The 25,868-nt window shown below is 41.0% G+C and overlaps 1 protein-coding gene and 1 long non-coding RNA gene across 3 annotated transcripts in view; one reads left to right on the top strand and one right to left on the bottom strand.

The window, feature by feature from the left end:
* The window catches only part of atad2b (ATPase family AAA domain containing 2B), a 60,880-nt gene extending 35,012 nt beyond the window's left edge, over window positions 1–25,868 (bottom strand). Inside the window, exons 1-23 of one of the 2 annotated variants that reach the window (XM_061052466.1) lie at window positions 25,605–25,868; window positions 23,230–23,396; window positions 22,932–22,963; window positions 22,680–22,827; window positions 21,866–21,965; window positions 21,633–21,762; window positions 21,284–21,433; window positions 21,053–21,128; window positions 20,764–20,865; window positions 20,434–20,545; window positions 20,109–20,224; window positions 19,704–19,878; window positions 18,822–18,910; window positions 17,711–17,870; window positions 16,184–16,274; window positions 15,763–16,074; window positions 14,969–15,119; window positions 12,851–13,037; window positions 12,538–12,723; window positions 6,639–6,774; window positions 5,246–5,439; window positions 4,993–5,152; window positions 2,005–2,127 (exon numbers count right to left, since the gene is read on the bottom strand). In XM_061052466.1, the coding sequence (XP_060908449.1) occupies window positions 2,005–2,127; window positions 4,993–5,152; window positions 5,246–5,439; window positions 6,639–6,774; window positions 12,538–12,723; window positions 12,851–13,037; window positions 14,969–15,119; window positions 15,763–16,074; window positions 16,184–16,274; window positions 17,711–17,870; window positions 18,822–18,910; window positions 19,704–19,878; window positions 20,109–20,224; window positions 20,434–20,545; window positions 20,764–20,865; window positions 21,053–21,128; window positions 21,284–21,433; window positions 21,633–21,762; window positions 21,866–21,965; window positions 22,680–22,827; window positions 22,932–22,963; window positions 23,230–23,396; window positions 25,605–25,703 (3,196 nt within the window). In that variant the 5' untranslated portion in view covers window positions 25,704–25,868. Of the gene's footprint in view, window positions 1–2,004; window positions 2,128–4,992; window positions 5,153–5,245; window positions 5,440–6,638; window positions 6,775–12,537; window positions 12,724–12,850; window positions 13,038–14,968; window positions 15,120–15,762; window positions 16,075–16,183; window positions 16,275–17,710; window positions 17,871–18,821; window positions 18,911–19,703; window positions 19,879–20,108; window positions 20,225–20,433; window positions 20,546–20,763; window positions 20,866–21,052; window positions 21,129–21,283; window positions 21,434–21,632; window positions 21,778–21,865; window positions 21,966–22,679; window positions 22,828–22,931; window positions 22,964–23,229; window positions 23,397–25,604 lie in introns of both variants that reach the window. The other variant, XM_061052464.1, reaches the window with a different exon arrangement.
* LOC132985213 (uncharacterized) lies at window positions 8,707–18,333 on the top strand. The gene is made up of 4 exons (XR_009675030.1): window positions 8,707–8,880; window positions 17,501–17,545; window positions 17,726–17,889; window positions 18,140–18,333. It is a non-coding gene; the product is annotated as an uncharacterized LOC132985213 (long non-coding RNA).

Below are 25,868 nucleotides of genomic sequence, written 5' to 3' on the forward strand. Positions count from 1 at the left end.
CCACAGAGGATCGGTTACAGACAACAGATACAATTCAGTGTGTGCATGAGCAATTGTGTGTGTGTTAAAATAAAAGTTGCTCCTGAAAGACACTGCTGGCAGATTGGAGAGTCGGTCTTGATGTATGGATAACCAGTAAGAGGAATATTATAGGTACTGTGAAGGCTCACCAACTTGTGTTATGGTGACTGACTCACAACCACATGTTAATTAATACAAATACTGATGTGTGTGAAACTTAGACTTTCACTTTCACACGAAAAGCTAAAGTGTGACTGGAATGTTAAACAGAAGTGGAGCACAGGCACATGCAAGTGCCTGAAAATGAACCTCTTCAACATTTGACATCAAGAGATAATTAAGTTTTTGGCCAAACTGATCACAGCTCTTTCATCTTGTCACAGGGGTAAAAAGCCTCCGGATGCCCTTTTTCGTTTTGAAAACTGCTGCAATTGGATATCATGCAGAACTTGCCTAATTAATAGCTTCATAGCAGGACCTTGACTGGAAGATGAAATATTTATACCCCTGTATTCCTCCTCTCAGGCAGATGAATTATGCTCCTGCAATATTCATTTAGCATCCTGTGCTTTCAGTTTGCCAAAATAGGAAATCAAAAGCAACAGAATGACTTCTGAAAGCTGCTTCCTCTATGATAAGTTTCCCGGGTGACATGGAAGAGCCAGACCTCCATGGCTTAAGTCATAAGTCAACGGGCCCTCAGGGGGGTAAGGCTTTAGACACTGAAGAACATGATTTTGAAAGAAGAAGGAAACAAAAGTAGACCTCCTTGTGAAGTTTCTTCAATGCATTCACAAGCTTTAAAATGTGTATCAAAATCAAACCCAAAACAGATTGTGACAGCATGGAAGAGAAAAGGGTAATACTGTGTGACAGTGTTTCATCTCTTTGAATAGGGAAGGATAAATGATAATGTAGGGAAGTACTGTGTACTCAGATGTAGCAGAATGTTTTGATTCTCTTATGGCTGTGAATTAAAAAAACATGAAGTGCACGGAAGGACATGTCTTCATGGTTATCAAATAAATATAGAGCCAAAGTAGAGCTGCTATGTATTTTTGATTCAATAGTTAGATGTTTTCTATAAGTCACTTTGACTGTAACTTCTCAAATCTAATCTTTTCTCAACTGGTGCAGAGACTGTGCTCATTGTAAGTCAGTGTGTTTGCTAACCTATTCCCATGTTGGCAAGAAAAGCAATAGGAGTATTAGCATATTCATGCATACCATTTTACGCGATAATTGGCCACTTAAATGAAAGGCAATACTTAAAAGCTTGAGTGTATCGTTTAACTACATCGTATATGTCTGTTGGTATGTACAATATGCTCATTTAGATTTAGATTTAGACTGAATCCACAGAGCATTGGCTTGGGGCTGTTTGGTCAGATGCAGAGAGCCAGCACAGAAGGTAGTGTCTGGAAAACTGGAGCCTCGGGCATCGCTCATTTCTGTACCAATACTCAACATTAAGAGCTGACTGCTCCATCAAACACAACTGGGCACCCCAACAGATTTTATTTCTCCCTGAAAGCAGGTTTCTGTTCTTTGAAATAAACTATCAAAGACTTTCTCCAAAAAAGAAATAGGGAGAGAATGCAGGCTGGAACTAAACAGCAAACTTGGACTGGCAAGTCTTTTAAATATTCCTCTAAAGAAGTCTATTTACTGAAAACAACAGATGTTGCTTTTCAGTCTTCTCTCGAAATTATATTATGGTAAATCTCATCCTAAAATATATATATATATATAAGAGCGAACAAATAATGTAGTAAGTATCTGGCGATATTAAAGTGTATGTTAGAAAAACTGTGCTTTTCAAAGAGGCCTTGGAATAATGGAGGTTTTTTAAGATTAAAAGGTTATACTCCTTTACATAGAAATGTGTGAGGTTATTTTATAGATACGGTAGAATTTCCTGAATGTATTTCGATAACTGAAAAATATCCTCTTCAATTTACTCTGTTAGAAATATGGTCTTACCCCTCTTCTTGTACGCCTCTTTGATCTCATCACACATGCGGTCGAATTCAGGGTCCAGCTCGGAAGCAAATATAGCATGGGCTGTGTCCTTTAAACTGCATGCTCTGTGCCTGATCACCTTGTCTGAAAAAAAGGAGACAGTGAAATGTAAGACTTTTATTATATGAAACAACATTTATTTTTTCCTTTGGACACGTGTGGGCATAATCATCTAAGGGCATGTCCTCTGTAATACAGAGGTTCAAACAGTGTCTCTGACTTTAAATGAAGAATTTTTATATTCAGTAAGACTGGTTTTCAACTGGTGGGTCACGGCCCAAAAGTGGGTCGCAGAGCTGTTTTCAGTGGGTCGGGAATGTGTGCCTGAAAAGATATTGTGTCGTAAGGTCTATTCAAGCAATGTGTGTTTTGTTCTTTTTGTCTTATTTCGTGTCTTTGTTCTGTCATGTTTTGTACCACCTGAGGTCCAAACTGCACAATTTTTCATTAAATAAATCTGATTGGTTGAAAAATTACCCAAAATTTGGGTCTCGATTTTCATTAAAAAGAGTTGGGGGTGGGTCCTAAGGCTAGAACAGTTAAGAACCACTGCATTAACATATCACTTTATTATTCTCCCGCTAACAGCGTTGAGGCAGCTGGAGCAGTGTGCAGCTCGATTCATGTTTTCCACACCCTATCATGCATGTAAGACAAAGAGCAGACAGCAAGCCCACCCCACTCCACTGTATCTGTGAGAAAAAGGATTGCAGCCTTTTCTCACAGACTGAACAAAAGGACACGCTATGGTGAGAAATTTTATCAGCACTTTTATCAGATATCAGCACTTCACCCCTTTAAAACAAAGGTGGGCACATACACCCAGAGGCATATACTGGCTATCTGAAATCTGTTATAAATATACTCATTCCTTCTGACATAAATACATCTTTCTCTTTTATAACTCTTACACTTCTATCTTCTTGGATGTTCACTGAATCATTAAATCCTCCTCTTCCCAGCTCCTGCATCCACGGAGGGGAAATAAACACTGAGCTTAAGAGGCAGGCTAAAAGCATAGCCACAGTAAACAGGCAGCCTCTCATTACGGCAGGCAGAGGAAGAACAGTTCAGGCTGGAGGTGGCAGAGGGGTCACAATCTGCCAGCTTCCTTTGTCTAATTGGAAGCTGGCTTACTAATTGCAATGGAGGAGGTTTGTGTGTGTGTGTGTGTGTGTGTGTGTGTGTGTGTGAGCGTGTATGTGTGTGTGTGTGTATTAGCTGCCTGTCAGAGAAAGGTGTGTCAAATGCCAGGGAGATGCAGACAGCTCACCAGCACATGTATGGGCCCTGCCTGACCTGCCCATCTAGAACAGACAAGATGCACCGACACACCACATTGTTTCCTCATTGTCAAACGATCGTTATCACCATTTCCCTCAAGCGACAATGAATTGCGACATTGAGCCTCATTGTAGTGCACCAAGATATCAGCCTTCTTATCATAGAGTAATTATTTAGCAAGGTGAGGAGGCAAAAGACAAGGCTGCCGACATAATTGTTCATAAGGTGTGATAAAGATAGCATGAAGGGCAAGGAGAAATAGAGGACTGAGGGATAATGAGGTTTTTTCCCAGCACTTTGTGAGCTGCTATAGGACTCCCTCAACAGCCGTATTGTGCAAGGTCTGGGCCATATTCCCTGGGCAGAGCACTGGGAGAGCAGGCTAGAGGCTTCGTTAGTCTTCTTTATTAAACTGCCTAATTGTATTTTTCCCCTTTAGTGTATCATTTGTAGACCCACATTCCCACAAATGACCCAGGCCCCTCGCCTGCGTAGACAGAGAAATGATTTATTCATTTGGGCTAGCAGCGAATTGCTTCCCATTAGTGTGGGGCGGCTATAGCCTTGTGCAGTAACTGCAGCAGCTAAACACACAAAGCAGGACTCAAAATGGACCTATAAACTAACCTGTGGGATGCTGTATGCAGATTTCAATTAACATCACGGTATCATCTTTTCTGGTAGAAAATACTGTTCTCTTCAGTGCAAAAGCTCTCCTCGATATTTTCAACCCTTTTCCATATAATTTTTTTTAATGTACACAAAAAATATGCATCTCTCTAGAGAAAGACTTTCCCCTTGCCCTGAAAGCAATTTATTTGAAACCAATTGCAAATAACACGCCTCTTGTCTTGCTTGTGTATACATGTGTGTTCTTGTATTTTTCCGCCCTCATCATAAAGCCTGTATTTGTGCTTGGGAAAGGGTGCAAAGACAGAGAAGAGGATGAGGAAAAAATTGTTTCAAATTGAAAGACAAGACAATTAAATTTTCATGCGTGTGCAGCGGCTTTCCTCGACTACGGCGCATGAATTACACTGTGGAAATGCTTCTTTTTTTTTAGTGGGGGCTGCATGCAATAAATTTCATTTGAATTTCCAAGTGGAAGGAAAACATCTTGCCGTCCTGTAAATTTATTGCCTGGAGGCCCTGTTGGTAAGTCATTAAGTGTTAAATCTAATTACTTTTTCACACAATTACAGCCAAATGGAACACAACAATGACTGCAGAAACACATGGTCACACTTATTAATAAGGATAAGCCAAAGCTGACCAATTATCAAGAGGCTGTCATATCACTGCCTCCCAAAACACAAGAGGTTCATTGGGCTTGTTTATAGATATATATGTGAGTTCTAGTTTTAGGGTTCAGTTTGGGAGTTTTACATTTTTCGATTTTCGGGGAATGCACTTACTTACTTAGTTACTTACTTGGTTTCTAAACAACAGGAAATAGATCAATCTTCAGTTTGTTTCTTTGCATTTCAAATAAGATCATTCAGTAGTTTTATTTCTGTACGCACACACAAATGCAAGCTATTGCTCCATTTTTTAACTTGACATAGAATTGCTTGAAGCAGTAGATACTGTATGTTTTTAAGCTTTATGCCTTACATCTAGTGCATGTGTGTATTCATGAGCATGCTTGAGTAATCCCCCCCTCACCTCCAGGATCCTTGTCAGGGTTGTACTCTAAAGCATTACTGCAGATGAGGTCGATATCCACCAGAAAGTCCTTCACTGTGAAGTACTTATTTGTGTCAATCTTGGTCATGACAGTTGACAGGTCCATGGGCTGCCGAATAACCTCCAGATAGTCTGACACCTGTCACACAATGCAAAGCTCACTTTAAGAAAAAAAAAAAAAAAAAGGCCTGTATTCGGCTTTGTCAAACTATGAGTGAGATATCCTCTTTACCTCATCAATGTCAACTGGTTTGCTGAAGATGTTAAAACGTTTGTCGGTGGCCAGGCGCTTGGTCACGTCCCTGAGAAAGAGCCTGAGCTCGCGTAGTGTGTTCTCCTCCTGTTCAGCAAGGCGGCGCTGTTCCTCTGCTGACAGGACCCTGGGGCCTGGAGCCTCTGCAACTGGCAGCGCCTCTTTAACCCTCTCTGTTAGGGTAAAAAGCAAAACAAAGTTAGAAGCAAAGACGGAGGAGAACAAATGACATATATTGACAAGAAATAAAGCTTTTGCATCAAGAAGAAACCCGGAGACATGATAAGAGAATCTTTGTTTTATCACTTGGCAATAAAACACAAAAGCATCAGCTGTGGGCAAAATCACTACAAAATACCTAAAAAAAAAAAAAAACAGTTAGCACACACAGACAGTCTCATCTCTGATCCTTGACCATTTGTTTTTACACCATATCAGATAGAGCTTTAAATACCTGCTCTGGAAAAAAATGTTTCATGAATCTTGAAGCTGAAGAATATAATTTGGCAATACTCCTTCCCCTAAACATATTTTTAAAAATACACCAAGGGACAGTGAAGTGATGAAGAAAGGCAAGCAGATATCCGCTCCTCCTCGTCAGTCCTAGCCCAAGGCTGCTGCCGACAAAGTTAAGAAGAATCAAAGGCACCCCATGCCGCTCTGCTCACTTGCGGCAATCCAAGCCCTGATTCTCATTACGCCTAATAGCGGCTGGGCCCTCTCATTGCAACCTCTTCTCTGCTATCTGCCGGCCTCTCTGCTGGAAGCCAGGCTGCTGTCTTAGTCAGGCAGGGACCCCTGAAGAGCATCAGGCGAGTAAAGCGGGGGACCCCTGCCTTGCATCAATGAGGAAACTGCAGATGAACACTGGGCACCATTTCCATTTAAAAGCTCGAATGGACAGTTCTCTCATATTGAACCAGAACAGAAGGGGGCATGGAGAATGGGGCAATGGCAGTTGAAGGGTTGGCTCCGAGTTTGATCAGTGGTCGAGAGGGGCCGATTTTGATTTGAAAGCTGGATAAAGATGTTAGGGAGGATTGGCTTTACACTGGGCAAAAAGCACAGTTGCATGTACAACTACATTAAAATCTAACACTTGCTTATTTCTATTCCTAACCCTTGATTTAATTAAACCAATTCCGAACATCATTGACATTTTACTTCAATCTCCAAATGTAAATTAGGTACACACAAACACAGAAGTGTCTCCAAAAATGACTGCAGAAATATTATCAGTGGGAGAGGAGGAGAACTGAGCGGGGAGGAAACTGAGAAAATGCAGACAACACTGCCCTCTAGTACTGACGGCAGGGATGAGTCATAACTGTCTCGGTCTGCATGTGTATGCCTAAGTGAGTACAATAAGTACCTGTGTTCTTGAGGCGAGGTGGAGCCCTGGCAGCTTGGACCAGAAGCAGGTCAGAGAAAAAGGTTCTCCTGTCTTCTTCTTCTGGAGGGCACAGAGTCACTACTTCCCCGTAAGTCCTCTGGAACATACTTCTCACCTGTATTGCAAAACAATCAGGGGAGTGGATTTAAAAAAAACAATCCCCATAACCATCTATCATTAGGCCTTACAATTAAAATCCACTCGTAACAAAAACAGCAGTTAAAGGTTAGAATATAGAACAAAACTTTTAGAACTCAATTATTAAATGAGGGTCTTTAGATATTTCTATGAGATTATGCATGATCAAACCAGGGTCGATGAATCCTCCCCTAAAGCCTGGTACACACACTACACGATTTTTTAAATCACGTGACAACAATCTTGACCGATTAACAGTTCAGATCGCATAGTGTGTGGTGTGCAACGAGACGATCAACTCTGCACACCACACACTAACCGATTCATTCACCGACAACCAGAGTCTCGACTATCACAACTTATGCTTCGCGATTGCTGTTGTCGCCATGGTAATGTTTGTTGTGCTTCCTGCTTCAGTCAGCTTGCTTCCCTATTGGCTATTGTTCCGTTCAACGTGACAAGTCACAGAGTCCGTGCTCGGCCGTCCTCTGTGTTCTCCCCACACCACAGGATTTCCGATCGTAAATATTGAACATGTTTAATATTTACGATTTCAAATCGGGGCGGCCCCGATCGTCTTCCAAGCAGATCGGGGAGGTTAAAATCCCTCCTAACACACCTCACACCACAGGAGAATCTGGCAAGATAATCTTTGGAACATCAGATAGTCGGGCCTTTGCTGACTTTCGTCGGAAGGGGGGAATCTGGCCCAAAATCGGCCCGATTATCTTGTAGTGTGTACCCCGCTTTAGAGAGCGTATGTAAAAAAAAAAAACTAATAAAAAAAAAACTGATGGCATGACAGCTTAAAGAAATAAGTACTAAATGGCATCTGAGAGATTAAATTTATGAAGTGTAAGATGTCTTGGTTTTAGTACATTAAATCCATGTTCACTAAATTACTATCATTGGATTGATGTGTGCACTTTCAATAGTGGAAAATAGAAAAAGGAGCAATGGCAAATTCATCGATAACAAAGATTCACAACATAATACAAATATCTGTGTGTCTGTTCTGCAGCGGGATCAACACAACTTGACATTTGGAGAGGATTCAGACTGTCTTGATCCTACTGTGAAAAAAATGCAGCGCTCTGCTTTTTAAGCATGGGGGAAACCAACACAGAATGATTCAGCAAAACAATGCAGGACTCTCCACCAGAACTCTTTAGCCAAGCTCACATTTGACATGAAATATATACATGCAGTAACCAATTCTATCAAATAAAAACAGTTGTCACCATTATAACTTTCCAGATCTGTAACAGTGCTGGTAATGAAAACCACTGTGCAGTATTTCTGCATTAGATTAACCTTTAAGCTCATAAATCAGTAATACCCACGGGTCTCCCTAGATTGTGTGTTATTGTCTCTCTTGAACCTTAACCCATGCGTATATTTGTCCTGTAGATTTAAGATATATTTTCTTATTTTAACAGAAACAGAAATTACAATTACAGAGGTCATTGTGATGAACATCTTCATATTACATGCATGTTGCTATAAGTTCACACTCATCCACTACCTGATTTACACTCCATCATCATTTCAACATGTTTGTCCAGTTAGTGTGTTTTGTGCATTAAAATTGTAATGAACCGCCATATTCCTGTATCTTTAATTAAAATGACGTATAAAAATTGTCTAAATGTACACCTAGAGACCTGATTGGCATGGAGAAGTGTTTATTTTTTGGTCACACTTTAAATGATAAAGTTTATATAAAGTACTTTAAGACAAAAACACAATACTTTTTCCAGCTATCTCAAAATCGTATGTGCATCTCTACTGGTACTGCAGAGGTTGTAAAGATTTCACTTCACTAGCCCGCCCTCAAAGCCACTCCCAATAGGAAGCCCTAGTTGCTGACTAAGCATGAGCTTTCCACTTTATACCCCCCCATCTGTCTTTCCCATCGATCCCCCCCTTACCCATGGCATGTTTGTTCTCTTTCTTTCTCAGCATTGCCTTCTGTTCTGTTGTTTTATCCCCTCTCTGTGGATTTTGCTTCTCACCTCACAAGAGGGAGGAGATAAGGAGGAAAGGGGTAAAAGGGATACAAAGTGAATACAGCACGAAGCAGGTAAAGATTTTCAGTATTTTTCTTTTTCATCATGATAGAGGCTGCAGGGGTGTTTGCAAAGAGAGGTAAAGCTTTGTGGTAAAAAAAAAAGATGGGGGTTTAAGCATAGAGCTTGATGTAGGGAAGCTGGGACATCTTGGTGGGTCGAGCAACTATAAAACACAACTGCACATCCTGTCAGCTACCATGATCAATTCTTAACTAAAGAAACTGACTCAAGAGCAAAAACATTTCTGTCAGTCTGTCTGACACTGCTAAATACAAATATATATTTTCCATAGTGTACACATCAGAGTCCAGATGGTAAAAACTGAGGCTGAGAAGTAAGTTTAGAAAGAGTGTCTGGTGCTGCAAAAACAGTTAACAGTAATTGAGAGGAAGAAGGAGAGGAGCCAGAAGGCAAAGCTTGCAATATACTGTTCAATCGTATTTCCAACCCTGAGTTAGGGTCATGAGCTTAAAGTGGTGACTTAAAGAATGATGTCACAAATATAACTCTCTGTTTTAATTAAACAACTGCTCCTTTGCATTGAAAGACTTCGCTTTGGGACTGTTGGCATTTAATTTGGATGCCTCAAAGTAAGATCCCTGTGGAGGTGGTTCAGCATGTCCAACTGGAAGGAGACCATGGGGCACGCTTCAGGGGTCCCATCTGGCCTGAGAATGCCTTAGGATCCCCCAAATTGAGCTGGAGGATTTGGCTAGGGAGATAGATAAATGGGCTACCTTGCATTACCTCTTGCTACTAAGACTAGAACCAGATAAAGTGACAGAAAAATGAGCATTTACTTTAAGCTCTCTGCATTTTATGAAGTCATATTGGGACACCAATGTTTTTGCCAAGGCTCAAAGAATACTACAGCGCCTAAGGTTTATTAGACAGTGTGTTCAAACATCTCTAAATACTACTGAAAGTAGGGTATACTGTACTGTGCTCTCAGTTATCGATTCTATATTAACTGGAGGGTTTTTTGGACAAAAAATATACACAGCATAACTCTGCCCAGGGTATGAATGAACAGATGTACTCTCGCCCCTCTTGCTCTCTCTTTTTGTATGAGGTATTTATTAAGCTATACAGTGTTTTTGGTGCTGAATTCTTAACTTTATCTATGTATCATTTGTTAAATTTTGTGTAAGTGAGATGGCACTCGAGAATGTTTTCTTTAAATGTGTTTGAATAGTCCCATAAAGGATGGGCCGTGTTGAGGAAAGACATGAAAATAAAGATTCATTCATGTATCAATAATCAGGTCCTTATTGTAAAACCATTAGTAGAATTATGTTGCACTAATTCACATTCAGCATACTGTTCCTACCGTTTTGGTGCTTCAAAGCCAAATCTAAAGAAATGATTTAATTCACTTCACCTCTACCGTCACCGTTTTCTTTTCTCCTCCAGTGAGAAGGAATTCAATCTGAGCAGAGTGAACGGCTGTTAAGAGAGGGAGGGAGGTTGTGTAGTTGGACAGCAGCCTGTAGCGTCAGTTTTGGCTGGGGAGGGATGCTGCTTGGTCCCTGCTGAAGTTTGGAGCTGAGACAGCAGCTGTCACTGTGTTCTTTGTGCCAGCAAGTAAAACAACACTCTCAGAGACCGCCAAATCACTTAAAGCACTATAGACTGCAGCATGGCCATGCCGAAAAATGTAAAACCTAAACTCCTAAAGCCTTGCTAAAGGAAGCTACTGAGCCTCCTCTGAAACAAGCAATGGGCAATATCATTTGATAAAACAAACAATGCCAGCAAGTGGGGCAATTATAATTACATAACAAGACTGAACTGTTAAAAGTGTAAACAGCCTGGGCAAAACTCTGCTCATTTAGCAAATTGGATGCCAATAATACTCAGTAAAACCTGGGGCATCGTTTAAGTGGGACCAACTATCTGTAGTTGTCATTACACACAGATTTTTCCTTCATAAAGATTCTTTTAATTTACTTAATATGAACATTCCCTGCAAATAACATAGCTTTTATTAGATATTTTTACTGATTTTGGTCATCTACTTAAGGACAGTATTACAAACAAGGTGATCTGGAACACGTAATTAAACGGCTGCAGTGTTTCCTCTAGGTTTACAGCGTTGGGGGGGGGGGGGGGGACACCGACATGCCGACACAAACACTTGAAGGAATCTTGGTGGTCATGGGTTACTATTAATGACAGATGTCCTTTTCTATCGGAAAGGTATCCTTAAATGACTTCTTTCCCTGATTTCCGACTTACTTGACCTTGGCCGCGGATTGTTAATCAAAAGGTATGGATAATCTCTTCAATCTATCCTCAACTGCTTTTACTAAGCATTACCATTGACAGTGTAGGAACAAAATAAAGGAACATTAAGTATATTTAAATGTAACTTGAAAGAGACATGGTCTTTTTAACTTGTGAAAAAGTTAAGAACAGACCTGTCTAACAAGTGCAATGACTCAACTGGAGTAGAAAATAGCTCCTCTTAAATGCGGAACATGGGGGAAAAAAGCTGAATAGCCCGAGGATAGTCTTGAATCACTGCTGCTGGCTTCACGCTGACTTGAACACACTATTAGTCCCATCATGTGCTTCCCAATTTTCCAGGTTTCATGACAATTTGTTCAATGACCAAAGAAGAGGTAATTCAACAAAAACAGAGAGTAATTGCCAATTCTACACATGGTCAGTAGCCTTATGTGTAATAAAAAGAGATCTACCTTTCAAAGCACAATGGCTGTGATTACTTCCATGTACAAAATTAAACTCTTACCACAGCATGTGAATAAATACAATTTGTGGCGGTAAGTGAAGCAAAAAGCCTTAAGCCTTAATGGTCTGAGACAGAGAAAATGAATAAATGCATGATAACAAAAACAACAAAGGAAGCAACAGGAAAATTACAATTTAAACTTCAGACACAAAGTGGAAAATAGATTAAAGAGGAGCTCAATGGATGCAACAGCACAGGTGCCTCAGTCTTAATGAGTGTACTACAGAGGAGAATCATCTGTTTCCTTGGAGCTAGGCCAGAGTTAATTCCTGGCCAAAACAACAGCCACACACACACAAAGAGATAGACACACACACACAGACAAAAAAAAGCGGCACTGTCTGCACGGGCATATTGATGTGGGACGTGTGTCCTGGCTTAAAGACATGGGGCTGCCAACCCCTGGACCTAATTAAAGCCCTTCTGCTGCCTGAATAGAGAAGATCCAACTCCTTATTTTTCTCTATTTCTTTTCCGCCCTTCCAATTCTCGCTGTTACCCCTCAAACCCTCCCTTACTGCCTCACCTACAGCGGGTGGTGTGTGACTCTGCTTGAGCTTTCAGTAAGAGACTAAGAAGAAGAGGAAGATGAGGGAGCATGTTTAGTGATCCCCAAGTAGAAAGGTGGGCAGTGAGAAAAATTACAAGAGAGGGCAAATGGAGCCAAGGTAGAAAAAAACTCAGTGGGAGCTGGTGACCTTGACTGTGATACCCTGCATGTGTCTGCACCATGTCTGTGCGAGTATGAAGGAAAGATATAAACCCTTTGAATCAAGCTTTGAGGCTAGAGGTTAACACTCTTGTTTCTCACACAATGGAAGACACAGCAATATGTCTCAACAGAAAAACCAAGGGCAGGCCTCTAGCAAAACCTGAAAATGTCAGCTCAAGTGTGTGTACAGTATGTTCCTACCTCGTCTGACAGCTGTGAGTAGTGGGACTCAGCTGTAGCAAGGATAAGGACAGGGCTGAAGGAGGGGACATCCTGCAGCAAGGTGAAGAAGGTGCTTTTCACAGTGTCACTCACTGTCTCCCACCACTCGGAGACATGCGGCATAAATACCACACTGGGCACGCTCCGACGAGCCTCACGGAAAACCTAAACCCACATAGACAGAGACAAATCATTCAAAGCTAGTTATGTAGCTTCTTCCCTCAACTTCAATCAACAAAAAAAACAAATGTGTGGAACTGCATTCAGTGAATATTTTTACTGTGTGGGTTACCTGAGCACAGGACTCCTCTGGCGTCTTGGCGCTGACGGAGTAGAGGGTGGGCAAATCCAGGCGGTGCACTGGCAGCTTGTCCAGGTGGTGCAGCAAAGCGGGGGCCAAATGAGAGCTCTGTCCCGAGCCTGGGGGCCCAGCCAGCAGCAGACGAGGCCGGTACGCTGTGGGCTGTTGGAGGGCAGAGCTAGTGACAGAAAGGAGTTTGAGGTTAGCGTTAACACATAAAGATCAGTGACCAGCAGTGGACACCTTTATATTTTCATTTACCGGTACGTTTTTGTAACTGCTTCGGAAGGCTTATGCTGATGCACAAAGCTATTGTTTGCATTTATTTATAGCACCCCAAAAATGTAATTTTCAAATGTCTCATGACATAAACAGAGCAACATGCCTGGAACATGGGTGAAGCAGCATAGTGCTATACGTAGGGTTTCCCTCTGTGATTCAGTCTTTTCTCTCTCTTTTACCTGCTATGTTATGTGATTGAAGTCCTTGAGATTTCTATAAGGTTCCATTGTGACATGTGTCTGATAACAACATGTAACAAACAGGCCTGTTAAGTTAACCCTGGCTTTGATAAAAACAGGGAGCCGATAGGCATTAAGATTAAATGTGGTTTGTTGACCAGACGAAGCCTTTCAACATCTTAAAATCTACTCATTTACCTTGAGAGGTTTTTCATTCCTCCTTCAGACACACCACAAGTCTGTGCCTATCAAGTAGAAATTGTTACTGAAAAGCAATATGTTATAAACTCCCTTTATCCTTTACCATTTTGAATGGAAGTGGTGATTCATCTTTTAATTTCAGAACTGTCTCATCAACATGTCTTTTTCATCCTATCCTCTGATAAAACTTTTGCACATTCCTCCTATTGTGCACTCTAACTAGGCAATCTGTACTGTGCCAAAGCACGGTACACTTCCTTGGCTCTGGCAGGGTAGACATAAGGGTATAATCGATCCCCACCTTGCATAATCGAGAATTCAACTTAAAACAAGCCAAAAATCAGTGTAGTCTCCATTGTTAGACGAGAAAATTAACCACGCCACTATCATAGAGTCTTTGACAGCTATCAGAAACAACAACAGATTAAAACTGAAACTATTGTGTTTGTTTTTATCTTCTCTCTTGCATGACATACACTTCAGTGTTTCCCCTAGGTTTAGAGCTCTGGGGGGTCCTGCGAGTTGTTCCTGCAACTCCCGTTTCTGAGCGTACCTGAATGCATCTCTCATTGTCTGAGCATAAATAAATAACATAAGGCTATTAAGTTTGTTTAATAAAGGAGGAGGTATAGACCTGTTCTATAGGAAAGGTATCCTTATGACTTCTGTTGTGATCTGGCGCTATATAGAAAATAAAACGAACTTGACCTTCAAGGGGGGCGGGGGGTGCCGTTGGGGGTCGGCCCGCCCCCCTAATATAATGGTAGGGGAAACACTGCACTTTAGTGATGTTCCGATCTTGAACCGCTCCAAAACGTATATGAATTCAAACCAGATTATGCAAACTGCAAATATTCTATTTCCTCACTTGGTGAAAAGTGAGGAAATAGCACCGCTCAGGTGCGCTCTGACAGCACTTAACCTATGGTGATGACTTGTGAACAAGAGGCAGGTGCAATAAGAGTGCAGGCCAGCTAGTGTGAGTGCACCCTTCCTGTAAAGTCTATGCATTAATAAGAATAATTAAGAATAATGTGTTTATATAATAATTAGGAAAGTGCATTCAACTAAAAATATAACTTCCAACTTTGCAAGGCACACTAGATCTATACTGCTCTCTAATTAGAAGACTTTGCCCCCTATTGTCTTGAGTGTGTTTATCATTAGATCCATCTTTGTGTGCAAAATAGTGCAAATATACAGTTTAATATGCTGTGTTTTCTGTAGGATTGGCTTGTGGGCTTGTTGTCTTTAATATTACTCGGCATACACCCTTTAGAAACTAGTACTTATAACCACTCTTATAAAACTATATACACTTTTAATAACAATTTGATTTCTTTTTTCAAAGTACAAGATACCTGTATCTGCTTACTAAAAATAAATGTAGTCTTCTTATTGCTAATCTGCCACAATATATCGGACCTGAGAGTTTCTATGGACTCACATGGAGAAATGGAGGAAGGGTCTGTGGGTTGCAGAAGAGGAGAGCTGACTCTTTGGGGATGCAGCAGGCTGGACTTCATAGATGGAAGGGGAGCCTTCCTCATTGTCATCGTCGCTGTACAAGTCCTCTGCAAGCAGTTGATTGTCACCGCCTAGCACAGATAGAAACACTTATAATACAGCCATGCATAAGTAGCAGCTAATTTTTCCTGAAGTTACTGAACATAATGGTGCTAAATCCACTTAAAAGTTTGTTTCTACAAAGTTGAATTCTCAAAGCAGCACTACCACTGACATTAATGTGGTCATTTCACTCGAAAAGCGTCAATAAAAAAAGAGAGCTGGCTTATTAGGCGAGATGTAATGGGCATTTAAAGAGATGCAGCACTCTTGGAGCTCATGTCATTACTGGATGCAAGAAGAACAACTCCTGGAAGCAATCTCCCACTGGTCAAGTGCTGCATTGTGGCTAATCTGCTGTAAATACTCATTTGTTGACTGCTGTGGGAGTTGAGTTATTGAGGTGGAAGCGGGATGACTTGTTACCCAATCTCTGTGCTATCAGCTCTAATCTCAGGGGGAAAGTTTTATCACAGAGTACCTCTAGTGTTTGAGGGTGATACAAAGAACTTTGACATAAGGCAGGGGGGAAAAAACAAATTAGAAAAGGCTCAAATGTGCCAACAGGGATAGCACCCTGATAAATGAGACAAGTGGCTGAGTAAAATATAGAACGAGTCTAGCAAGTAAAAGCAAATAAAAGGTATACATTGAAACCATTGACCCAGATCCTACCATGTTTGTTGTCCCTGTCAGTACACTGAGCATGGGGGAAGACTCGGAGCAGAGCTTTCAGCACCAAAGAAAAAGAGCTTGCCAACAGAGGCCTGAGGGTAGGGGACAGGGCTCTGCCCGGGGGAGCAAGGGCCCTCTGGGAGGCTGGGACAATTGTCGTCATTGCCTTGCTGAAGTCGCCGGGCCCCAGGACAATGGAGGTGATGTCCAGCTTCAGTTTGACACTGCTGCCGTAGATCTGGGGGTAGCGGCGGCGCAACGCCACCAAGGCTGCCTCTGTGCAAAGTGCTTTGATGTCAGCACCACAGTAGCCTGGGAGCAAGAAAAACACAGTTAGTTACCGTAATTGTTTGCATTTGAAAACAACTAATAAAACAAAAATCTATTAAAAGAGAATAAATCAAAATCATTTTTCTCTTACCGACACATTTTTCTGCAAGTTCCTCTACAAATGGGTCAGCCAATTTGGGATTCCAGTCCCGTGTGTGAATCTCCAGAATGTGCTTTCTGGCCTGAGCAGAGGATTTTGTTTGGACATTGGGAAAGACACCCCCAAAAAAAACAAGAAAGGAAAGTCAAGAGATGAGGGAGCACAAGTCCTGTGTAGACTTATAGGATGTTAAACAGGTTCAGCTGTCATAGTAGCAGTTATTGCCAGGAAACAATTTTTATGTGTCTGTGTGTGCTGGGATTTAAATAAAAAAATCATTCCCATCTTCTCTTTATGTAGAACTGACAAGAACAAGAAAAAGATCAAAATGAAATAAGGTGAAAGAGTGAGCTCATCTGAGGTGCCTACTAACACTCACATTTATTACATCGTCTCCCTGGGACGCTACTTTGATAGACAGAAGGAAGTGGTCTTTGTCATGAATGAACAGAAACCGTTTACATCATCTTTCATCATCAATCTTCCTTTCTATTCCTACTGACATAACTGAGTCACATTTCAGACAGGTTTCTAGCTGGGGCAATACCGGGGGGGGCTTAACTAACATGTGTAGGGATGATTGTTGATGATTGCGCCCTGCAGATTCAACTTTGATTAGAAATTATCTTACTGTGTGGACAAACAATACTAGGTAAAGCCTTACGTATACGTAGATAAGTGACTTCTACTGAGCTGTTTTCTGACTCACTTTCCATTTAAAAACATGTAACAGTGGCGTGTGATTACCAAAAAAAAAAAACATGCCACCCCAAATTAAATATTGAAGTCAGAGGCGCTGGTGGCCTAGAGGTTAGTTCACTCTCCCCATGTACAGGGGCTGTATCCCTCGAAGCAGGGAAGCCTGGATTTTAATCCAACCTGTGGCTCCATCCCAGCGTGTCATTCCCAAATCTCTAGAACCCATTTCCAACACTATTCACTGTCCTGTCTCAACAATAAATGCAGAAAAAGCCACAAAATAAATCATATATATTTAATTTTAAGCCATTAGATCTGAAAAACAAAAGTTCCTCTTAGAGAGGTTTTTAATTCTCAAGCAATCTAATGAGCATCTACTTTACTACTCGATTGTAAGATTAAAAACATCCAACAGCAGGGGGAAAAAAAGTTGATTAGACTTAATAGCCAGAGAGCTGCATGAACTAATTTCTTGGCAGGACTCTTATGAGTAAAACACAAATTACCCCTGGATAAGATTGTGTCTCCAGCTGGGTGTGCATTTGGGGACAGCATTGCATATACCCTAACTGCTCCTTGTACTAAACAATGCATTCTGTTATGTCACAGTTGGCCAGGAGGCAGATGCTGTCACATTACATGTTGGACTTAAAGGTACAGTATCTGCAATCTTTTAAGCATACAAAAGCAAAGTTAATGCTCTGTCTCCAATAGAAAACATGGCAAAGATAAATCACTGTGTAGTACAGATGTATGCTTTGTGTGTATGGTTTTGTTCATGATCATGTGACCAATGTACACAGTATTGATGTTTCTCACCTTCTTGTCTGGCAGGTTAAATAGAAACTCCCGGTCAAAGCGTCCGGGCCTCCTGAGTGCAGGGTCAATAGAGTCAAGTCTGTTTGTAGCACCAATGACCACTATCTCCCCACGACTGTCCAAGCCATCCATCAAGGCGAGCAGGGTTGACACAATAGAACTGGGAAGAGGGAGAAGATGTATGTTTGTCATATAGCATTCAGTTGTCTCTAGTCTTTCTCTAAAGAATACATCACAATTCAAAAACTGACCTGCTGTATTTAATAAAATATTATAAGAACTTTATCACAATGACTTCATGTAAAGTGTTACAAAGATGTAATGCATGACTTTAAAACGCACACAAAAGTATAGTCCCAAACACTTTTTTAGGATTCAATCAATCTGAAAGAACTCATGACTCAGTAGTGACTTAATTTGTATTTACAGATTCTACATAAAGATGGAGAATGGCAGCTATTATCATAAGAATCAACTGCAAGCTGTATTTGGATAACAGGATATTTCAACTTCTCAACTTCACTACATGTTGAAATGGTCTAAATAAGAAATTAAATTGTTGTGTATTTCAGCTTACATTGCAATTGCTGCTCAATAAACAAATAAATATGAACTGAAGAGTCCCTGATGTGAAGCATCTCATTCATCTCACAAAATCAGATGGCAGAGTTTTTTTATCCATTTCTTCACACACATCTACATCTCTCTGTAATTTGTGCCTCAGGATTTGAACTGGGATTCTTTGTATGCCATCTATATACTTCTGGTAACAATGACTGTGCATCTTGGTAAAGGGAAATCCTCCTTTGTTGCTCTTCATGAGTTTTCTTCATTCAATTACTTCGTTGGAAACAAAGAGCAAAGTAAATGGAAATGATTCACTGTCACTAAACTTATCAAAGGTCTCAGGGACCCTTGTAAAAAGTTTGTTGAAAAGCCCCCTGAAGCAATTAAACCTATCCTGACTTATGCTTGTGCTACTTGTGTGGACAGTCTGACTGATGAGTGCTGACACTAGGTCAAGTTGAGGTTGGGTTATGTTTCAAAGATAAACATGTGTACAATAGTCATAGATTCTTTGATATGATGATTACAAGCTCATTAGCCTTACCTGTGTATCTGGTCTTGCCTGCTGGAGCGAACAGGAGCCAAACCATCAATCTCATCAAAGAAAATAATAGATGGCCTCATCAGGTAAGCCTGTGCAAAAGAAAACACAAGACCAAATCACCACCAACATTAGACTCGTTGGAAAATATATCAAAGATGGCGATGCTAAATTAAATACAAGAATACAATTTTTGCAAAAAAGTGCTCATCAACAAAGAATATTTATCTGCTATAGCTATAAAATAATTACAGAAACTTCAAATATTCAACCAGCAAATGGACAGTTTGAAACTTATATCATGAAGTCAATCCAAGTCAGATGACTTAGGGCGCACTCATACCAGGCAATCCATACAGTGCCTAAGCACGTTTGAGCCCAAAGTCCACTTTGTTTGACTGGTGTGAGTGCTACTGTTCTCAAGCACAGTACACTTCCTTGACCCTGGCACAGTTGAAGAGGTGTGCTTCAGCACGGTATGGTTGCTCATGCACAAGTACGGGAACGCAACATGTACATGTGTTTACTCAAAATTTGGCAGGTACGAACACTCAGAGTCCTTTAACTGACCAACAAGACCCAAAATAAGTCACAAAACCAGTACAGTTGCAGTCATGTTCTCTGTATTGTTACCCATTGTGCTGACTCTGAGACCACGCTTCTTGTAAACAAATAGTCGTATTACGACGTGATGATTTATGTCCAAGAGGTATCCGTGGTCAGCAAGGTTTAGCCTGAAGCAATGTGAGTTCAGGCCAGCCAGGGAATGGGGACAATCATCCTTCAGCAACTGGACCTAGTGTGAGTGCGCCCTTAAACTATGGTTACAATGGATTATCAGAAAGTTGCCTTCGAACTCACACATGTGCTGACTGTGTGTCTCACCTGGTCAAATAGCAAGCGTAGCTGGCGTTCCGATTCACCGACCCACTTGCTGAGGCAGTCTGCTCCTTTCCTCATGAAGAAAGAAACCTTCCTGTCTCCGTGGCTACACTCATTAGCAAGCGCCCGAGCCACCAGGGTCTTTCCTGTCCCCGGAGGGCCATAGAACAAACACCCCCTAAAAAAGGAGAGGAGAGGAAATAGAGACAAGTTTATCAGACAACAGCTATTTAAACCACCTTTTAAGTGTATTCATAACTTAAATAATGTGTAAACACCAACATAATAATGCCTTTTTTAAAGTGGACAGCACGTCTGTGGAAATACAAAATACAGAAAACACTACAAAACTCAAAACTATTCAAGCCACCTTCTTGAAATTAACCGTCAAATGTTTGTTCCTTTCACCTGGGAGGTTGAATCTTAAACTTCTCAAAGATCTCGGGATAAAGCAGTGGGAACACGACCATCTCCTTTAGTGACTGAATGTGATTACTGAGGCCACCAACACTTTCAAATTTCACCTGTGGAGAAAACATATTTTTACAATTGAAAAAGTAGAACTTCTTTAAAAAAACAAGTCACCAGGAAGCTTTATTGTATTGCTACAAAACTAATTCACAAATACTAGACTACCATTAAAAGAGATATTCCTAGAATTGTATACTTCCAGGTTATAAGATTAAAAGTGTGCTGCATTATAGCAAAGATATTTGTTTGTGCTTTTACTCACTGAGGTGTCAAGGCTCATGGGGTCCACATCAGCCAGACTAGTGCCCACTTTAACCCGATCACGCAACACACCACTGGCCAAGTCTTCTGCTGTCAAATTCATTGGCAAACATCTGCCGACAAAATAGGATTGGCATTGGTTATCACATGCAGTGTACAAATACCAGTCACACAAAAGTAGTTGCTACAACCCTAATGCTAACGTGGATGTTTCTAGACATCCATTATTTCACAGGAGCCTCAAAAAATATAAATCGGAATAGAGTTTCAATCAGTGATTGTGTAAACCAGAGCATGATTAAAGGGGGAAGAAAGGAACAGCAGCCCTCACCTGTTCCTGGCCCGGCTCATGCTCTTGCTTTTTCTCCGCTCAAACCGTTCCTCATCAGAAGACGAGGTTGTGTCACTGCTGTGAATGGCATGTTTCTTCACTCTGGAGAAGTGTGACAATCTCAATTCAGTGTCAGACCGTTACACTGACACTAGCGTCACTTTATCAGCAGAGACTGATGGAAGTGTAAAAGCCTTTTTATAACCACAGTTCTGAGTTGATTAATCAGAGGAACAACAAAGTAGCATCACACCTGACAGTGATTTTTTTTTCACGAATTACAACTAACCTTATATGGCTTCTTCTTGCTGGGGATCTATGGGTGTCAAACAGTGAGGGGTTGCTCTGTTTTCTGTTCACAGGCTCTGAAAGCGCAAACACCAACAGTTAGTTTCTACATACTATGGTTCTGCAATAGTTATAATTACAGACTGAAAATTAGTAAATAAATGGATAGCGTCCTTAAAACAGCAAAACATAATGACTTTTCAAAAGTGTTATCACCCCTCCCAGCATTTACCAATAGGTGGTGCTTCATATCTCTGCACCGTCTTTCTCTGCCTCAGGTTGTATGGCCTGTCATTTTCCTCTCCTGCCTCCTCCACTTCATCTCCTTCATCATCTTCATCATCATCCTCTGCATCCTCCTCTTCATCGTCACCATGAGAATCTGAAAACATCATGTGCAGTTGTTTGACTTCATATCTCACCTAAGCGTAAAAAGTATTCACTCAAAGGTCACTTGGTCATCATCTGTAGATGTTTTGTATTGATTTGAGGAGTGAAATCAAAGATGAGGTGGTTCATGACGGTTTCACCATTATTTTGTCTCCACTGATTTATAAGTAGAACATAAAAAGAAAACTAACCTTCCGTCCCTTCCTCTTCTTCCTCCTCCTGCTCAGTTTTACTCATGGCTTTATGATGTGCAGGCATGCTGAAGGTACTCCTGCGCATTGATTTCCTACGCTTCACCCGAGAATACATGTCCATGTTTTCCTGGAAAGTCACAGCCTTCACACAATTACTAGTATTCAAATCAAATAATCAGACAGTACTTTTCTAACTACTGGACTTTTATTTACAGGTCAGCCACACTCACCTCCTCAGTGTCTCCTGTCCACATGCGAAGACGCTCCACCTCACGGTTTTGCCTGATGCTGCTGATGTTGTCCATCTCCTGAAGGACAGCCTCAGCAGTGCTGCAAACACACAGAATTTGTATCGTTTGAATGACAAAAGGTAAATGGACTTGAGCTTGTATAGCGCTTTTCTAGTCTTCTGACTACTCAAAGCACTTTTACACCCAAGGTCACACCTACACATTCACATCCATTCACACACTGATGGCAGAGGCTGCTATGTTAAGTGACCATCAGAAGTATCTATAGTAATCCATACATACGCCACCGATGGAGCAGCAGGAGCAAGGGATCGAACTCCTGACCCTCCAGTTGAGAGACGACCAATTCTACCACTGAGCCACAGGTGCCTAATTTGTACATGAACTTCATTGTCTATAGACCCAATTTCTAACACTAACATTTTTCTTAAGTCGACTCTTTACTCTAAAGCATTGGATGTGACAAGAAAGAATTACATTGAGATACCATGCTAGATTGCTGTACTTTGAAGCTGCTCACTTCCATATTAAGTGAATTTGAATGTAGGACTTGAATATGGATGATGAAAACTTTTGCCACAAGTTTGTAGCTAGGACTTTGTGAAAGACTTCATATGGCAACTAAATAAAACAATTTAAAAAAAATGTTTTTTTATTTCTCAAATGTAAACTGGCCAAATTCAGCTTGTTGCAATTTGAGTAAAGTATGCTTCAGCTATTCAATTTCTACTGATTCTGGTTATTATGCTTTGCATGTTAAAAGAGCAGTTTAATTGGTGTGAGGGTTAGCTACCTGTTAACCAGCTGGTCAAACAGCAGGCTCTGATTGAGGTGTTCAAATTGGCTCTTCTTCACCCGGCAGCTCCTCTTCAGTTCCACATGGCCGTTCATGTGGGAGTGATCTCCCCCTCCGCTCTCATCATTCCGGTGACTCATATGAGCTGCAGCATCAACAAACGTTGAGTTAATTCTTTTATTCTAGGCCATCCAAATGCATATTTTCAACATATGGATTAAAAAGAGAGACAAATACAAACTGCATTACCGTGCCCATTTTGCATTATGCGAGAGGACAACCTGGAAGCACAATAACAAGAGGTATTGATGTATGCAAAGGAAACACAAAGAACTGGATACACACATTTAGGTTGGTTAAGATGACTTGACAGCAAATAGCCATATAAACTTAGTTCTGGCTTCAAACTGAATCTTTGTACAGAGAAGTCAACCAATAAACTGATGATTTCAATGCAATACTACTATTGTGCTTCAAAAAAATATGCACTCTCGGTCTAATATTCAGAGATGCCCCATGATGTGTGAAACCAGAACCAACAGCTGACCTGGTGCGATAGGTGGGGATGTCCCAGCTGACCCTCTGGCCTTTAGTCTGAGGGGACGGGGAGGTGTCACTGGAGCTGGGCTCAGAGGCGGTCTGTCGTCGTGTCCGCTTGGAAGGGGGAGCCAACCGTGGGCTGCTGGGACTACTAACATCACTACTGTGATCCTTCTGTTCAACAAACAAACATTACATCAGTTTCAGAGAGAAAAATGTAGAGACTAGAGAGATTAAAAAAAAGCTGAACAAGCAAGTAACAGAACGCATGATTGCTGAAACAGTTACAGCCGTACACAAGTACACTTTAATGATTACCTCAATTTACTTACATAGCACCTTTAATTTAATGTTTGCACTGCCTGTTATTTAATGTCTGTTTTTGATAACTCTGCACTATCTGCTTTTTAAAACATTGCTGTACATATATAAACAACACAACTTCAGAAGGTCAACACTTTTTTATTTTTTTATATTCAGGTCTAATTACAGATTTTTTCCCTCAACTGTTTATAGATTCTTGTTTAAATTGCACATATATTTTTATCCCTGCACGGGTTATGTACATTTCTTGTATAAATCTATTTTTAATTGCACAGTTTAAGTTTGTTTCATCTAGGGGTATTCTTTAAATCTTTTTTTCGGGTTAATATATATGTATGGGAGGGGAGGGTCGGTTTTGTGGTTTAATTTGTAACATATGTTTCATGTCATGTACGTCTTTGTAACCTGCTACTGGATGCTTTGAATTTCCCTCGGGATCAATAAAGTATCTATCTATCTCAAGTTTTTATTTAAAAAACACTCTGTCAGGCAGTGTATAAAGCTAGAATATCAAGCAAATACCAAGTACACATAACCAAACTGCTCAAGTACAAAATCTAATCCATGACAACATAAAAACACATCAAGGATGCAAGACAGCAAGAGCCCCACAGGGCAAACCCAGAACAGAGTATTGTGAATAGACATGACACCTTGTACCCAACTCCTCAATGTATTCTCTGAATCACAACAGGGCACCAAGCAGGCATGTGCCCTTGATGCTCACGCCCTTCACAGCTTCACTTCCCTGCCGATACGAGAGTGTATCTCACTGTTGTCATAGGCAACTGTCTGCAACGTCGGCGGTGGGGTTTGTCTGACAGGCTGGATGCAGGCAGACTGAAAAGTGCATGATGTACTGGCAGCAAGCAAATGCAGTGTTGCAGCCTGACAGGTGCACCCTGAAATATTGATTTGTTTAACTCACTTTTCCAAACACTGTGAAGTTAAACAAACCATTGTCAGTTTTAGCAACAAGGGTTAAGTTTTAAACACAGCCAAGTGTGTGAAAGGATTGGGGATTGTTGTGTACAAATATAACTTGAATCCTTGAAAATTACATTGTCAAATGTAAAGGTCTGTAATACCCAAGAATGTTAAATAAGAGTTAACAATGTCATCTGTCATTGGTTAGTGTGGCTGGCAACAAACAGGACTGGACATCAGCCAGGAATCACTCAAAATCAACCAAGTATGAACAAACAGACCATTAAAGAATGTGATAATGACTGTCAATAAAACATATTGTATGTTTGAGATAAGAGCTACGATGTAAATAAGTCAGAACCACGGAAGCTCTTGCCTTTCCTAATGTCAATGTTTACATTTTGAGACAAAGGCTGTCAGGCTGTTTGTAGGTCAGTCATCAGAGTGTAAACTATTAATTCAGCTCACATTTCAACATAGAAGGAAATAAAAAGGTCTATTGTCACATTAGTAGGTGTAAAACTGTTGTTGTGTAAACAGGTTGTCTGGGGGTCTGAGGGGCAGAAAGTTCACCAAGTTCAGACTTGTTAAATACGGGACTAGAGCCAGTGCACTGTTTTGAACCCAGGACTCCCTTCCCCCCACTAGCTGTCGGGCTAGCTGTTACCTACAAATGCTAGCACAACTAATGCTTTATCTCTTTACATTTTAAATATTAATGACACTGATACGTCAAGAACGGTGACATTAAGTAATGCTAATACCCCAGCGTAAAACTTCAAGTGTTCTTTGATATGAAGGCTCATTTGAGGAGACAATGGTGAAACAAGTCAGCCGGGTAAAATTGCCAAACACAAAGGGAACTGAACTTAGGGTTAGCCTGGAGCTAACATGGCTAGCTTGTAATTTGACAGCTGAGCAATGCGTTCAGTGCAACTGACACGCAAATAATGTGCAACAATCAAGTCTTTTATTGTGTTTCTGCGTGACTGAGCGGGTGTCAGGTTTATTAATGCTCGTACTTTGCTGTGAATAAAACATTAAGTGGAGCACCTTGAGGCCAATGCTACAGCTACATAGCCAACTAGCAGAGCCAGCTAGCTCGCCGGCAAAGAAAGGAAACCGGCTTACATGTTCTTCAGAGCTTCGCTCGGTTCTCGACGAAGACCTAGTCCGAGAGGAGATAAAGGGACCGGTCCCCGGCCGTGAGCTTTTTCTCGTATTCACCATGGTTTCTCCTTTAGTCTGCCCTCACTGAATCTCTCTAACCGGCTCCAAACACTGCCTCAGTGAGCGCAGCATCGAGGCGCCATTTCTCTCTCTCTCTCTCTCTCTCTCTCTCCTGCCTCTCTCTCGCTCTCTCTGCCTATCTCTCTCTCTCTCTCTGTCTCTCTC

The sequence above is a fragment of the Labrus mixtus genome, chromosome 12 (genome assembly GCF_963584025.1).
Source record: "Labrus mixtus chromosome 12, fLabMix1.1, whole genome shotgun sequence".
NCBI lineage: Eukaryota > Metazoa > Chordata > Actinopteri > Labriformes > Labridae > Labrus > Labrus mixtus.